General features: G+C 38.9%; 1 protein-coding gene across 2 annotated transcripts in view; it reads right to left on the bottom strand.

Moving 5' to 3' along the window:
* Window positions 1–1008: 1008 nt before the first annotated feature.
* Window positions 1009–15603, bottom strand: part of CPE (carboxypeptidase E) — a 153957-nt gene continuing 139362 nt past the window's right edge. The window contains exons 8-9 of one of the 2 annotated variants that reach the window (XM_061383892.1): window positions 6469–6587; window positions 1009–2413 (exon numbers count right to left, since the gene is read on the bottom strand). In XM_061383892.1, the coding sequence (XP_061239876.1) occupies window positions 2315–2413; window positions 6469–6587 (218 nt within the window). In that variant the 3' untranslated portion in view covers window positions 1009–2314. Of the gene's footprint in view, window positions 2414–6468; window positions 6588–15603 lie in introns of those variants that run through there. The other variant, XM_061383893.1, reaches the window with a different exon arrangement.

The raw sequence follows: 15603 nt of genomic DNA, 5'->3' as shown, positions 1-15603 counted from the left end.
ACTGGAGTTTCAGCTTTAGCATCATTCCTTCCCAAGAAATCCCAGGGCCGATCTCCTTCAGAATGCAGTCCAAGGGACTCTCAAGAGTCTTCTCCAACTCCACAGTTCAACCTAGACAGCTTATTAAAAAGCAGGAACATTACTTTGCCAACAAAGGTCCGTCTAGTCAAAGCTATGGTTTTTCCAGTAGTTATGTATGGATGTGAGAGTTGGACTATAACGAAAGCTGAGTGCCAAAGAACTGATGCTTTTGAATTGTGGTGTTGGAGAGGACTCTTGAGACTCCCTTCATCTGGAAGGAGATCCAACCAATCCATCATAAAGGAAATCAGTCCTGGATATTCATTGGAAGGACTGATACTGAAGCTGAAATTCCAATAATTCAGCCACCTGATGCGAAGAGCTGACTCATTTGAGAAGACCCTGATGCTGGGAAAGATTGAATATGGGAGGTGAAGGGGACGACAGAGGATGAGATGGTTGGATGGCATCACCGACTCAATGGACATGAGTTTGAGTAAACTCTGGGAGTTGGTGATGGACAGGGAGGCCTGGCATGCTGCAGTCCATGGGGTCACAACGAGTCAGACATGACTGAGAGAGTGAACTGACTGAACTGAACTCATAGTCTAAGTATGGGCTTAACTTGCATTAAGAAGCTATCCCCGAATCTAGTCTAAAGCAAGTTGCTCTGACATTTCTTTATCCACACACTAGTCCTTCCTATCACTTTACTCATCACAATGCTTAATTACATGTTCATTTTTCTGTATATGTATTTAAAGTTTATGTACACACCTGATCCATGGAATCACATTTTGACCACCAAAATAATGTACACAGTGCATGCAGTGCTTGCACTGTGCTTGGCATACAGCAGTCACTTAACAAATTTAAAATTATAGAAGATGAACCAATGAGAGGCTGCTCTCAAGGGAATACATTTTTTATCACGTGATCAAAACTGTAGACCAAAAAAATAAAAAGAATTAAAATACATACCATAGAGACTTTTTTAAATCTTTATTCATTTAGAATGCAATTCTGGGGCAATCTACAACCAAGAAAAACCTTACACTTTAAAGTAGTGTTAGCACACTGAATAATATAACACTACTGCGCCAATGTATACAAGCAAGAAATCAATTTCCACTCTTTTCATAAAACTTCTCACTAAACATTTACATTTTATTCCCATCAAGTATACTTACTCTGGTGTCTCAGAGGGTAAAGCGTCTGCCTACAGTGCAGGAGACCCGAGTTCAATCCCTGGGTTGGGAACATCCCCTGGAGAAGGAAATGGCAACCCATTCCAGTACTCTTGCCTGGAGAATCCCATGGACAGAGGAGCCTGGTAGGCTACAGTCCATGGGGTCGCAAACAGTTGGACACGACTGAACACCTTCACTTTAACTTTCCCATCAAGAATGCATTAACAAGATCATACTTCTATAGCTAGACAGCACACTACACAATGATGATTAATACGGGACTGTTTAAGTTTTGCAGTATACTGCTGACAACTCAAGCTGTAGCTATTGACTTTTCCAATGGCTTCATTATGTGACACTGTCACCAATTACATTAATTAAAGGGACTCTCTATTTTATCTTTTTTTTCACTTTTAGCTTTTAACATGTCAAAGTACCCCTTGTTTACTCCCCCCTTCTATCCATTGCACAGATGCTTTTTCAAATACATTTTCCTTTCTTCTTTTTAGGATTTAAAAAAAATTTTACTTTATATTAGAGTTTAGCTGATTAACAATGTTATGATGTTTTGAGTGTATGGCAAAGGGACTCAAACATACATATATATGTATCCATTTTCTTCAAAATATCCCTCCCCTCCAGGCTGCCAGATAACACTAAGCAGAGTTATCTGTAGTATACAGTAGGACCTTGTTTGTTATCCATTTTAAATATAGCAGTGTGTACATGCTGATCCCAGACTCCATATCTCTTCTTCCCCTACAGCAACCATAAGTGGACTCACTAATTTTTAAAACCTAGAATTACTCAAAAAGTTCTATATTGTAAATAACATATGGAATATTGTATCTAAGCCTAACATGGTAAAATCACTCAAATCTCTTCTACAGTCCTCTGTATCACATATATACGAAAATGAATGTTATAGACCAAGTTCTTATATTTTAACCTAAGAGTCTATTTTAAGTAATGTCTATTAATATTTAAATGATGAAAAATAAATCAATGTTAAATATTAACTGCACAAAATCTAAAAGAAAATGGCCACATTACATCATACTACATACATTATATAGATTAAAAGCAATTAATTAGAAGCCTTCTTAAAAGTTTAAAGTTTCTGACATCATCTTCCACCATTCCATTAATTCTTCCTTCTCTTCTTCTTTCCTTTCAGAAAATGACTCCAGTTCAAAATCAACCTAAAGGAGAAAATAATAATATATTATTATCAAATTGATTGTGTACTTTTAAAAACTAAAATTAAAAATGAACAGGTTTAAAGTTTATTAGGATAATCTCAATCTAGCCATCTGAATAAAAGTAAATCGTAAAAAATCTCTCATGATAACCAAAAAGATACTTTTAGGGAAAAAGAATATCAAAAGTCATTATGTTTGAAATGTGCTTTCATCTAATAAGGTTGCATAGAATCGGACATGACTGAAGCAATTTAGCACATGCACATGCTCAGGATTATTGGAAAGCAGATTATTTATAGGCAGATTATTTAAAGGCAGTCTTTTCTCCCATAAAAAGATGTAACTTCTCTCAAACCACCCCACCCTCTCCTCCCTCACCGCGTCCAAAACTCAGTTCTTTATGCCTGTGTCTCCTTTGCTGCCCTGCAAGTAGGATCATCATCAGTTCTATCTTTCTAGATTCCATGCTGCTGCTGCTAAGTTGCTTCAGCCATGTCCAACTTTGTGCGACCCCATAGACGTCAGCCCACCAGGCTCCCCCGTCCCTGGGATTCTCCAGGCAAGAACACCGAAGTGGGTTGCCATTTCCTTCTCCAAGGCAGGAAAGTGAAAAGTGAGAGTGAAGTCGCTCAGTTGTGTCTGACTCTTAGTGACTCCATGGACTGCACTCCACCAGGCTCCTCTGTCCACGGGATTTTCCAGGCAAGAGTAGTGGAGTGGGGTATCATTGCCTTCTCTGTTCTAGATTCCATATATGTGCATTAATATATATTGTCTTTCTCTTTTTAACTTACTTCACTCTGTCTATGGCTGATTAATACTGATGTATGGCAGAAACCATCACATATTGTAAAGTAATTATCCTCTAATTAAAAAAAAATTTTTTTTTTTAAATGTAGCTTTTACAGGGTTCTGTTTTCCAGAATCTTGCATCTGTGAAAGAACTGATGGAAATACACACACCTCCAAACCACCATGAAGATCAGTAACCCAGGAACTCAACTTGCCTGTAGACCGGGCATCCTAATCAGGTCTATGGAGAATTCATATATTTTTCCACAAAGGACTATTTAAAATATGCAACCTCTTTGGGCCCATGAGATAGCCATGCTCCATTCCACATGGAGCTAAGAGATCTTTGATTTGGCCACTCAGTTCAGTTCAGTTCAGTAGCTCAGTCGTGTCCGACTCTTTGCGACCCCATGAATCGCAGCACACCAGGCCTCCCCGTCCAACACCAACTCCTGGAGTTCACTCAGACTCACGTCCATCGAGTCAGTGATGCCATCTAGCTATCTCATCCTCTGTCATCTCCTTCTCCTCCTGCCCCCAATCCCTCCCAGCATCAGACTCTTTTCCAAAGAGTCAACTCTTCGAATGAGGTGACCAAAGGACTGGAGTTTCAGCTTTAGCATCATTCCTTCCCAAGAAGTCCCGGGGCTGATCTCCCTCAGAATGGAAGATTGGATCTCCTTGCAGTCCAAGGGACTCTCAAGAGTCTTCTCCAACACCACAGTTCAAAAGCATCAATTCTTTGGTGCTCAGCCTTCTTCACAGTCCAACTCTCACATCCATATGTGACCACAGGAAAACCATAGCCTTGACTAGACGAACTTTTGTTGGCAAAGTAATGTCTCTGATTTTGAATATGCTATCTAGGTTGGTGATAACTTTCCTTCCAAGGAGTAAGCGTCTTTTAATTTCATGGCTGCAGTCCCATCTACAGTGATTTTGGAGCACCAAAAAAGAAAGTCTAACAGTGTTTCCACTGTTCCCCCATCTATTTCCCATGAAGTGATGGGACCGGATGCCATGATCTTCGTTCTCTGAATGTTGACCTTTAAGCCAACTTTTTCACTCTCCACTTTCACTTTCATCAAGAGGCTTTTGAGTTCCTCTTCATTTTCTGCCATAAGGGTGGTGTCATCTGCATATCTGAGGTTATTGATATTTCTCCCGGCAATCTTGATTCCAGCTTGTGTTCCTTCCAGTCCAGCGTTTCTCATGATGTACTCTGCATAGAAGTTAAATAAGCAGGGTGACAATATACAGCCTTGACGTACTCCTTTTCCAATTTGGAACCAGTCTGTTGTTCCATGTCCAGTTCTAACTGTTGCTTCCTGACCTGCATATAGATTTCTCAAAAGGCAGATCAGGTGGTCTGGTATTCCCATCTCTTTAAGAATTTTTCACAGTTTACTGTGATCCACACAGTCAAAGGCTTTGGCATAGGCAATGAAGCAGAGATAGATGTTTTTCTGGAACTCTCTTGCTTTCTCCATGATCCAGCGGATGTTGGCAATTTGATCTCTGGTTCCTCTGCCTTTTCTAAAACCAGCTTGAACATCAGGAAGTTCACGGTTCACATATTGCTGAAGCCTGGCTTGGAGAATTCTGAGCATTACTCTACCAGCATGTGAGATGAGTGCAATTGTGAGGTAGTTTGAGCATTCTTTGGCATTGCCTTTCTTTGGGATTTAAATGAAGACTGACCTTTTCCAGTCCTGTGGCCACTGCTGAGTTTTCCAAATTTGCTGGCATATTGAGTGCAGCACTTTCACAGCATCATCTTTCAGGATTTGAAATAGCTCAACTGGAATTCCATCACCTCCACTAGCTTTGTTGTAGTGATGATTTCTAAGGCCCACTTGACTTCACATTCCAGGATGTCTGGCTCTAGGTCAGTGATTACACCATCGTGATTATGTGGGTCATAAAGATCTTTTTTGTACAGTTCTTCTGTGTATTCTTGCCACCTCTTCTTAATATCTTCTGCTTCTATTAGGTCCATACCATTTCTGTCCTTTATCGAGCCCATCATTGCATGAAATGTTCCTTTTGTATCGCTAATTTTCTTGAAGAGATCTCTAGTCTTTCCCATTCTGTTGTTTTCCTCTTTTTCTTTGATCGCTGAGGAAGGCTTTCTTATCTCTTCTTGCTATTCTTTGGAATTCTGCGTTCAGATGCTTATATCTTTTCTTTTCTCCTTTGCTTTTTGCTTCTCTTCTTTTCACAGCTATTTGTAAGGCCTCCCCAGACAGCCATTTTGCTTTTTTGCATTTCTTTTCCACGGGGATGGTCTTGATCCCTGTCTCCTGTACAATGTCATGAACCTCATTCCATAATTCATCAGGCACTCTATGGTTATTTAAGAATGTGACTACTCAACACCTCTTTGAATTAACACATAGCAGAAAGGCCAAGGGTCAAAATGAAATCTTTTATAACCTGACTCTGAAGCCACATTTTTCCAGGATTTATTTGTTCAAATTTACCTCCTGATTTTAATACATATCCAGCCTAATAAACACATACAATCGAAACCAAAGGATCACTTAAAAACCCAAGATATTTAGCTTGCAAAACCGAGCATTTATCGCCAAACTTAGGGTATATAACCAAAAATATAATAAATTCTTTTCAAGTAAAGCTTTTAATTGGAAATCCTGTAGGCCATTCCATAGTAATATATTACAAGGATAATAGTAAAATCATCATCTATGAGATTTTTGGTCTCATCATTATCACCCTTAGTAGTAAAATATCAATAAATGGCATCTACTTAAATAAGTATCATATTTTATAGTTCTTATCATAGAGGACCTGACTTTGCTCATAGTATGTGCTTAATAGATGTTTAGTTAATGCCTAAAATTATGTTGCAAGCCTAATTTATTTTTCAAAATCCTCATTGAGTAAGGTATGATACTAGCTGTTTGGGATAAAAAGATAAATCAAACAGAACATTATTTAGATATAAATCAAGATCAGCAAATAAAACCTTACTTTTTTTAAGTTTTATTTTTTTTGTGGATCTCTTCAGAAATTGAGAAATGGTAACAAAGTTTCACATTGAGTGGTATTAAATTAAACACTGAGCCTTTCGGCAAGTCACTTAGCTTTTCAAGGCCTCAGTTTTCTCTTTTAACAGATGGACAACAAGGTAATAATAACTCTACCTCATAGAGTTATTATGAAAGCTAAATATAATGATTAAATATGCCTGACCTATGGTAAGTGTTTAATAAACTTTAGCTATTATCACAATCACTTACCCTGACAGCAGGGCTATAAGGAACTGCCACTTTCTTTGCTATTGCCAGATAGCCCGGTGCTGAGGCTGTAAGTTTATAGTTTCCAGGGACGAGCAATCTCCAGTAATCACCATCCTTTGCTGTGGGGAACAGAATATCAAGTCAGAGGCACATATGAGAAATTCATAGTTATGCCACCTAAATTCAATTTTTATTCTCTGTCTTTAGTTATTTATAGAATTTAATGAAATTCCATTGAAAAGAGTATGACACTCTCTAGAAGGCATCATTTTTTATAGCAGTTTTACAGATACTAATGTTATTTAATGAATCTTCTAATATAATGAATCATCATATTCACGTCAGAAATAACACAGATTAATGGATATTCTCAAGTCCCCAAGCTGCTGGCACCATTTTGATTTGATTCTTGCTGCCATCTGGCTGTGAAGATCTGAAGATCTGAAAGTCTGGTCAGTATCTCACAAAGTGTGACCCGATGGCACTTCTTTGGAAATCCTGAGGGACATGTTAGAATTTAGATTTATAAAGACTCAGAATAGCTGGCATGCTTTCTAGGATTGCATTTTCTACCAGCTTTCCAGAGGATTTCTAAGCAGAGTTGTGTTCCTGTACCTCCATCCTCTCTTTGAGCAGCTTAGGTTCCCAGACCCCCTAGTCATCCACTCACATGTCTCCTTCAACTGATGTGCTGTTCCCCACCTGCTTATATGCCTGGCAAGCCACCAGCACTGGGAAACACCCACCCCTCTACTCTCTGCCTGCCTCTGTGGCTGCAAGGGGCTGCAGGAAAACACACACCGATGATGAGCTGTCCCCTGTCTACAAACACAAGGCCCTGGTCCTGCCCTGTCTTACTCCAAAGTCCTTTCACCTTCCTGTATCTTAGGTTAGTGCGCATCAATCACCTGAGAAACAGTAAGGAGCAAATTCTAATTCCCTAGATCTGGGATGAGGCCTGAGATTCTGCATTTCTAGCTAGTTCCAGGTGATTGCTGAATTCAACCTTGGTAGGGGCCACATTCTGAATAGCAAGGTCCAAGTGGAATTTTCCCTTTTCTTAACACCTGTACAGCATCCTCTTCATCCTCACTCTTAGTTGATGCTTCACATTGTATTAATATTTCACTGTGAATATGGAAACCATCAGAAAAAAATAAACTCTCATCACCATCTCTTCTCCTCTCTGGACTCTACATCTCCTTTAAGCTAGTGTCTCATTTCTGTTCTTCAGTTTACAGCAAAAGTTCTAGAAAGACTTGTCAATACTCTCCATTTCAGGCCCTTTCCTCCTCCTCCACAGTCCACTAAAATAGACTCATCAAGACTCCACACTGCCTCTTTCAAAGGTGCATCTTTCCTGACATTTCACATTTCATCTCTCCTGAAACACTTTCAGGATTCCCGGACAAGGCACTACATTTTCTCTCCACCTTTGACTCCACTGACCCATTGCTTGTTTCTCCTTACTACCCTATGCTGCCCTTGAAAAGCTGCAGTGTCAAGGGAGAACAAGATAGCAGAGGAGTAGATGGACGTGGAGTACATCTCTGTCCATGGATACATCAGGAATACACCTTCAGACACAGAAGTGCATCCAGAACACCAGCTGAGATTAGACAGGAGTACCCGACCAGTGGAAAAGAATATGTAGAACCACACAAAATTCGGTAGGGTGAAGGAACTAGGGGGGGAAACAGGAGTGTTAGTAGGACTGGACCTGCCTTTGGTGGGTGGGGGAACTGAAGCAGGGGTCCAATCCCCACATTGGGGCAATTGTCTGAGTCAGAGGAGAAACATTTAAGGCCGAGAGTGAAACAGCTGATCTGTGGCAGCCTAAATGGAATGAGAATCAGACAGTCCTTGCCACAGCCATACATACCCCGAGTAGGAATGCTGGTCTCCTGGAAGGGGCAGCTGCTGGGAGCTGGAGTTTAGGGATTGTGGAGCAATGCCAGGGTGAGGGCTGTGGTTGACTGCAGAGAGATGGATTGAGGGGATGTGAGGGAGGAGATAGTGGTGAGAAATGCCAGTAGAAGAAAGCCAGGCAACCATGGAAGCAAGGCGATACTGCTGAGTCACGCATAGTGGGTGGAGCCATCACCATAGCCTCTTTCTCCCCACATGCCAGCATTGGCAGCTGAACAACAGAGAGACTGGCCCATCAAAAACCTGACTTCACTGAACTACAGAGTAGGACCCCACGCAGGGTACTCCTTTCAGTGACTGATGCGCCAAACTGCAGAGTAGGAACCCACCTAGAGTGACCCTTTAAGTGTCCCATGTGCCAATCTACAGAGTATGACCCTTCAGGGGGGCCCCTCTATGTGCCTGACCCCAGGCAAAGGAGCCCTCTAAGTGCCCGAATGGGTGGAGTTGTGGAGAAAGACTGGCCAAAGAGGCCTTCTGATCACCAGCTACAAGAGGCTCGAAAAAGACTCTGATAGGGCCTACCTCCTGCAGTGGAAGCAGTCTGTGTTCCTGCACACTTGGTGCCACCAGGGTCCCCGAAACCCAAACAGCTGCACCATGTTCACCCTCAACTCTCACAGGGGAAGAGATGCCACAGGCAAAAAAAAATAGTCCTGCATTTATGCGCGCAGGGTCACTTCATTCATGTCCGACTCTTTGCGACCCTGTAGACTGTGGTCTGTCAGGTTTCTCTGTCAGAGAGAGGGTTCTCCAAGCAAGAATACTGGAGCGTATTGGCCAAGACTAGTTGCCATACCCTTCTAGAGCACTATATTTCCTGCAGCCCTAGTCGCCAACCCCCCTGAGTACCTGGTGCTGCCAGAACCCCTGCGACCCAAGCAGCTGCACCACCTTCACACCTGGCCCTCACTGGGGCAGACCCAAGTCCAGGGCAGCCTCAGGAGTTAAACCCCAGTGGACGACCCACATGCAAAGGTGGGAATAAACCACCTTTGGTTGGGAAACCCAGAGGTAGCGAGGCTAAGAAAAAATATTCAAAACATTCCCATCAGCTGTACAAGCTGCAGATTAAAGCCACACAACCAACTAAGTAGACTCTGTATCTATGGAATGTATAAAAGGCCATTGAGAGTGCCCACAAAAGAAAATGCACTAGCTCTGATAGCTGTGGACATTGGAGGCACGAACACACAAGAGTAGGACCAGATTAGAATCTGAGCAGCCCCTACAGCAAGTCCAGAGATCAGCACAGTGTTGGAGGGCATCCTAGGGAGGTAAGGTGGACTGTGATTCCTAGCGCAGGAAAGGACTCTTACAGCAGTGACTCAAGAAAAACATTTATTATTATTATTTTTACTTATTCTGTAGATTCTTTTTTTTTTTTTCCCCTTTTTTCCCCCCTCTGTTGTAGTTGTCGATTTTATTGGCACTAAGAAATCCAATTAAGCTTTTGAGCTTTTTTCTTTTTTTTCCTCAGTCACATTTTTTATTGTTGTCATAAACCTCTGCCTTTAGGTTGGGTTTTGCAGTTCTGTGGAGTTTTCCTCTCTCTCTCTCTTTTTTCCTCTTTTTTCAATTTTAATTTTTAATTTTTTAAACCTATTATTTTTTCCCACATTTATTCCTTTGTTTGCTTTTCCTACTGTTCTTTTCCCATTGCAGTTAATCTTTAACATATATAAATCTTTTTCTACCTCTATTTAACTTTGCATATCTACTCTTTCTTTCTTTTCTTTCTCTCCTTTCTTCTCAACATATTTGTTAGTTTTATCTTCATTGCTTTATTCCCCACTTGGCAGCTTGCTTTAGTTTTGTTTTCCAGTTTGTGCTTTAATTAGTTTTGTTCTGGTAGGTGTAGCTTTTGGCTTCTTTTATTTGCTGGGTCAATCTACTGTATTTTATCTTTGGAGGGCTGTTTGGATTTTGCTTATGGGTGTATATGTATATGTGTGTATTCAGTCACATTTTCTATTGTTGTTATAAACCTCTGCCTCTACACTGGACTTTTGCAGTTCTGTAGAGTTTTCCCCTTTCCCCCTCTTTTTTCTTTCTTCTTACTTTTTTTCTCTTTTTTATAATTTTAATTTTGAAATTTTTAAACCTATTATACTTTTTCTACATTTATTCCTTTTATTTGCCTTTCCTACTGTTCTCTTCCCCTTGCAGTTAATCTTTAATGTATATAAATCCTCTTCATATACCTCTATTTAACTTTGCATACCTATTCTTTCTTTCTTTCCTTTCCTCTCAACATATTTGTTAGTTTTGTTTTCACTGCTTTATTCCCAACTTGGCACCTTGCTTTAGCTTTGTTTTCCAGTTTGTGCATAAGTTAGTATTGTTCTTAACTGGTAAATATAATCTTTGATTTCCTTTGTTTGCCAGATCAATCTACTGTACTTTATTTTTGTTGGACTGTTTTCACTTTGCTCATGGGTGTATATGTATATGTTTATATTCTATTATTTTAACTATTATTTGCCTGATTTTGTAACTGCATTTGTCTGGGATTCATCTTTGGTTTCTCATTTTTGGATATTTGTTTTAATCTCACTTAATGATATAACAAATCATTTGTGGTCTTCATTCCTGACCAGAGATCAAGCCCTGAGCCTTTGGAGTGGGAGCACTGGCTCCAAGACCCTAGAATACCAGAGAACTAATCCTAAGGAGTATCAAATAGTGAGAACTCATACAAAGGAAACCACTTAATAAAAGACCCAGCATCACCCAACCAATAAAAGACCCAGCATCACCCAACCACCAGGAGCACCCTGTGCAGGATGCCTCATCTAAACAAGAAACAAAACAAAAATACAAACCCAGTCATCAGCAGACAGGATTACCACCTCACTCAGCCTTGCTAATCAGAGGAAAAACAAACAAACAAGCAAACAAAAACTCAGCACAAATCTCACCCTATATGAAGCTCACATAAACCACTGGATGAATCTTAGGAGGGCAGAAACCAAAAGCAAGAAAGAATTCAACTTTCTTCAAGGAAAGAATTCAACTTTCTTTGAAGCCTGGAAAAAGGAAAGCTCAAACACAGTAACCTAAAAAAAAAAAGAAAGAAAGAAAAGGCAGAGAAATACTGCACAAATGAAGGAACTAGAAACACAGAAGTCCAAATAAATGAAGAGGAAATAAGAAAATTACCTGAAAAAGAATTCAGAATAATGATAGTAAAGATGATCAAAACCTTGAAAATAAAATGGAGAAAATGCAAGAATCAATTAATAAAGACCTAGAATAATTAAAGAATAAACATACAGAGACAAACAACACAATTACTGAAACTAAAAATACTCTAGAAGGAATCAATAGCAGAATATCTGAATCAGAAGAACAAATCAGTGGGCTGGAAGATAAAATGATGGAAATGACTTCTGAGAAGCAGAATAAAATAAAAAGAATTAAAAGAGCTGAGGACAGTCTCAGAGACCTCTGGAACCATATCAAATTCACCAACATTTGAATTATAGGGGTCCCAGAAGGAGAAAAAAGAAAGGGTATGAGAAAATTTTTGAAGAGATTATAGTTGAAAATTATCCCCAACATGGAAAAGGAAATAATCAACCAAGTCCAAGAGGCACAAAGGGCCCCATACAGGATAAACCCAAGGAGAAACATGCCAAGACACATGCTAATCAAACTAACAAAGACTAAACACAAAGAAAAATATTAATGTTGGGACCAGCCCAACAACGAACCGACCTGAGGGAGTGGTGATGCAGAAGAATAAGGAAAAATAAGACTCAGAAATAAAGTGGGGATCAGGGGGCTGATGCCAATAGCAGTCCAAAGCCCAGATCCTAATCCTCGCATGCCTTTTATTGTTAATTTCTACTTCTTTACTCATGCTCTAGAGATATCTATTCTTTACAATCTCAGATTGGGGATAAAGATATACGATGCACAGTCCTCAGTGTCAAACCTTCAGCCCTTTCATGACTTTGTTTAGCCCTTTGGCTAGTGATGCACTTTCTCAGCATCTACCTCAAGGCTCTGTTTATGGGAACAGTCACTAATGGTTTTCCATCAGTCACATCAGAACTTCAACATCTTGTTTTCAAGATGTCTTTCCACGATGGACCTTTCACTGCTCCCAGCCCTTCGCCTGGGGGAAATGAGAAAGTTATTCTTATTTTTCAAAGAGGCTCTATTAATTATAGTACAGGCTTGTGCATAGCAAAGTGAAGTGAAGTGAAGTCACTTAGTCGTGTCTGACTCTTTGCGACCGCATGGACTGTAGCCTACAAGGCTCCTCTGTCCATGGAGTTTTCCAGGCAAGAGTACTGGAGTGGGTTGCCATTTCCTTCTCCAGGGGATCTTCCCAGCCCAGTGATCAAACTCGGGTCTCCTGTATGCAGGCAGACACTTTACCGTCTAAGCCACCAGGGAAGCATATTCCCTACAATTAAAAGCAGCAAGGGAGAAACAATAAGTAACATACAAGGGAAACCCCCCATGCTTAACAGCTGATCTTTGAGCAGAAACTCTGCAGGCCAGAAGGGAATGGCAGGATATATTTAAAGTACTGAAAGGGGAAAATCTACAATCAAGATTAATGTCCTAGCAAGGATCTCATTCAAAATTGATGGAGAAATAAAAAGCTTTACAGAAAAGCAAAAGTTAAGAGAATTCAGTACCACCATCCAGCTTTGCAACAAGTGTTAAATGGACTTATATAGTCGAGAAACACAACAGAAGAAAAAAGACCTACAAAATCAACCCCAAACAATTAGAAAATGGCAATGGGAACATATATATCAATAATTACTTTAAATGTAAATGGATTAAATGCTCCAACCAAAAGACACAGAGTGGCTGAATGGATACCAAAAAAAAAAAAAAAAGACCCATATATATGCTGTCTACAAGAAATCCACGTCAGACCTCAAGACACATACAGACCAAAAGTGAGAGGACAGAAAAATATATCCCATGCAGATGGGAAGCAAAAGAAAGCTGGAGTAGCAATCCTCATATCAGACAAAATAGACCTTAAAATAAAGAAGATTACAAGAGATAAGGAAGAACACTACATAATGATCAAGGGATTAATCCAAGAGGAAGACATAACAATTGTAAATATCTATGCACCCAACATAGGAGCACCTCAAAATATAAGAAAAACACTAACAGACATAAAAAGAGAAATTGACAGTAACACAATAATAGTAGGAGACTTTAACACCCCACTCACACCAGTGGACATATCATCAAAACAGAAAATTAATAAGGAAACACAAGTCTTAAATGATACATTAGATGAGATGGATCTTATTGATATCTTCAGGATATTTCATCCAAATGCAGAAGAATACACCTTCTCAAGTGCATATGGAACATTCTCCAGGATAGACCACATCATGGGTCACAAATCAAAACTCAGTAAATTTAAGAAAATTGAAATTGTATCAAGCATCTTCTCTGATGAAAACATGTTATGAGACTAGATGTCAATTACAAAAAAAAAAAAAAAAAAAAAAAAAACCTGTAAGAAACACAAACAAATGGAGATTAAACAACACATTTCTAAATAACCAACAGGTTACTGAAGAAATCAAAGGGGAAATAAAAAACATTTCTAGGAACAAATGACAATGAAAACACAACAACTCAAAACCTATGGGATGCAGCAAAAGCAGTTCTAAGAGGGAAGCTTATAGCAATACAATCCTACCTCAAGAAAAAAGAAAAATATCAAATAGACAACCTAACTTTACACCTAAAGCAACTGGAAAAAGAAGAAGAAAAACAACAACAACAACAAAAAAAATTAGTAGAAGGAAAGAAATCATAAAGCTCTGAGCAGAAATAAATGAAAAAGAAATGAAATAGTAAAGATTAATAAAAATGAAAAGCTGGTTCTTTGAGAAGATAAACAAAACTGACAAACACTTAGCCAGACTCATCAAGAAAAAAACAGAGAAGAATTAAATCAATAAAATTAGAAATGAAAAAGGAGAGGTTACAACAGACAATGCAGATATACAAAGGATTATAAGAGACTATTATGAACAACTATATGGCAATAAAATAGATAACCTGGAAGAAATCCATAGATCCGTAGAAAAGTTCAATTATCCAAGACTGAACCAGAAAGAAATAGAAATTATGAACAACCCAATTACAAGCACTGAAATTGAAGCTGTGATCAAACATTTCCCCCCAAAAAACAAAAGCCCAGTACCAGATGACTTCACAGGAGAATTCTATCAAACATTTAGAGAAGAACAAATGCCTATCTTTCTAAAGCTCTTTTTAAAAATTGCAGAGGAAGGAACACTTCCAAATTCATTCTACAAGGCCACCATCACCCTGATACCAAAACCAGACAAAGACAATACAAAAAACAAAACTACAGGCCAATATCACTGATGAACATGCACGCAAAAATCCTCAACAAAATTTTAGCAAGTAGAATTCAGCAACACATCAAAAAGCTCATATACTATGATCAAGTTGAGTTTATTCCAGGGATGTAAGGATTCTTCAATATATGGACATCCCTCAATGTGATACACCACATTAACAAAATGAAAGATAAAAACCATATGATAATCTCAATAGATGTAGAAAAAGTCTTAGACAAATTTCAGCACCCATTTATGATTAAAACTCTTCAAAAAATGGGCATAGAAAGAACCTACCTTAACATAATAAAGGCCATATATGATAAGCTTACAGAAAACATTATTCTCAATGGTGAAAAACCAAAAGCATTCCCTCTAAGATCAGAAACAAGACAAGGGTGTCCACTTTCACCACTATTATTCAACATAGTTCTTGAAGTCTCAGCTACAGCAATCAGAGAAGAAAAAGAAATAAAAGGAATCCAGATTGGAAAAGAAGAAGTAAAGCTCTCACTGTTTGCAGATGACATGATACTGTACATAGAAAACTCTGAAGATAGTATCAGAAAATTACTAGGGTGAATCAGTGAATTTAGCAAAGTTGCAAGATACAAAATCAATACACAGAAATTACTTTCATTTCTATATACTAACAATGAAAAATCAGGAAGAGAAATTAAGCATCAATCCCATTCACCATTGCAACAAAAAGAATTAAATATCTAGGAATAAACTTAACTAAGGAGACAAAAGAACTGTACACAGAAAATTATAAGACACTAATGAAAGAAATCAAAGACAACATAAACAGATGGAAAGATATACCATGTTTATGGTAGGA

The sequence above is a fragment of the Bos javanicus genome, chromosome 17 (assembly GCF_032452875.1).
Source record: "Bos javanicus breed banteng chromosome 17, ARS-OSU_banteng_1.0, whole genome shotgun sequence".
Lineage (NCBI taxonomy): Eukaryota > Metazoa > Chordata > Mammalia > Artiodactyla > Bovidae > Bos > Bos javanicus.
This window is presented reverse-complemented; position numbering and strand designations above follow the sequence as displayed.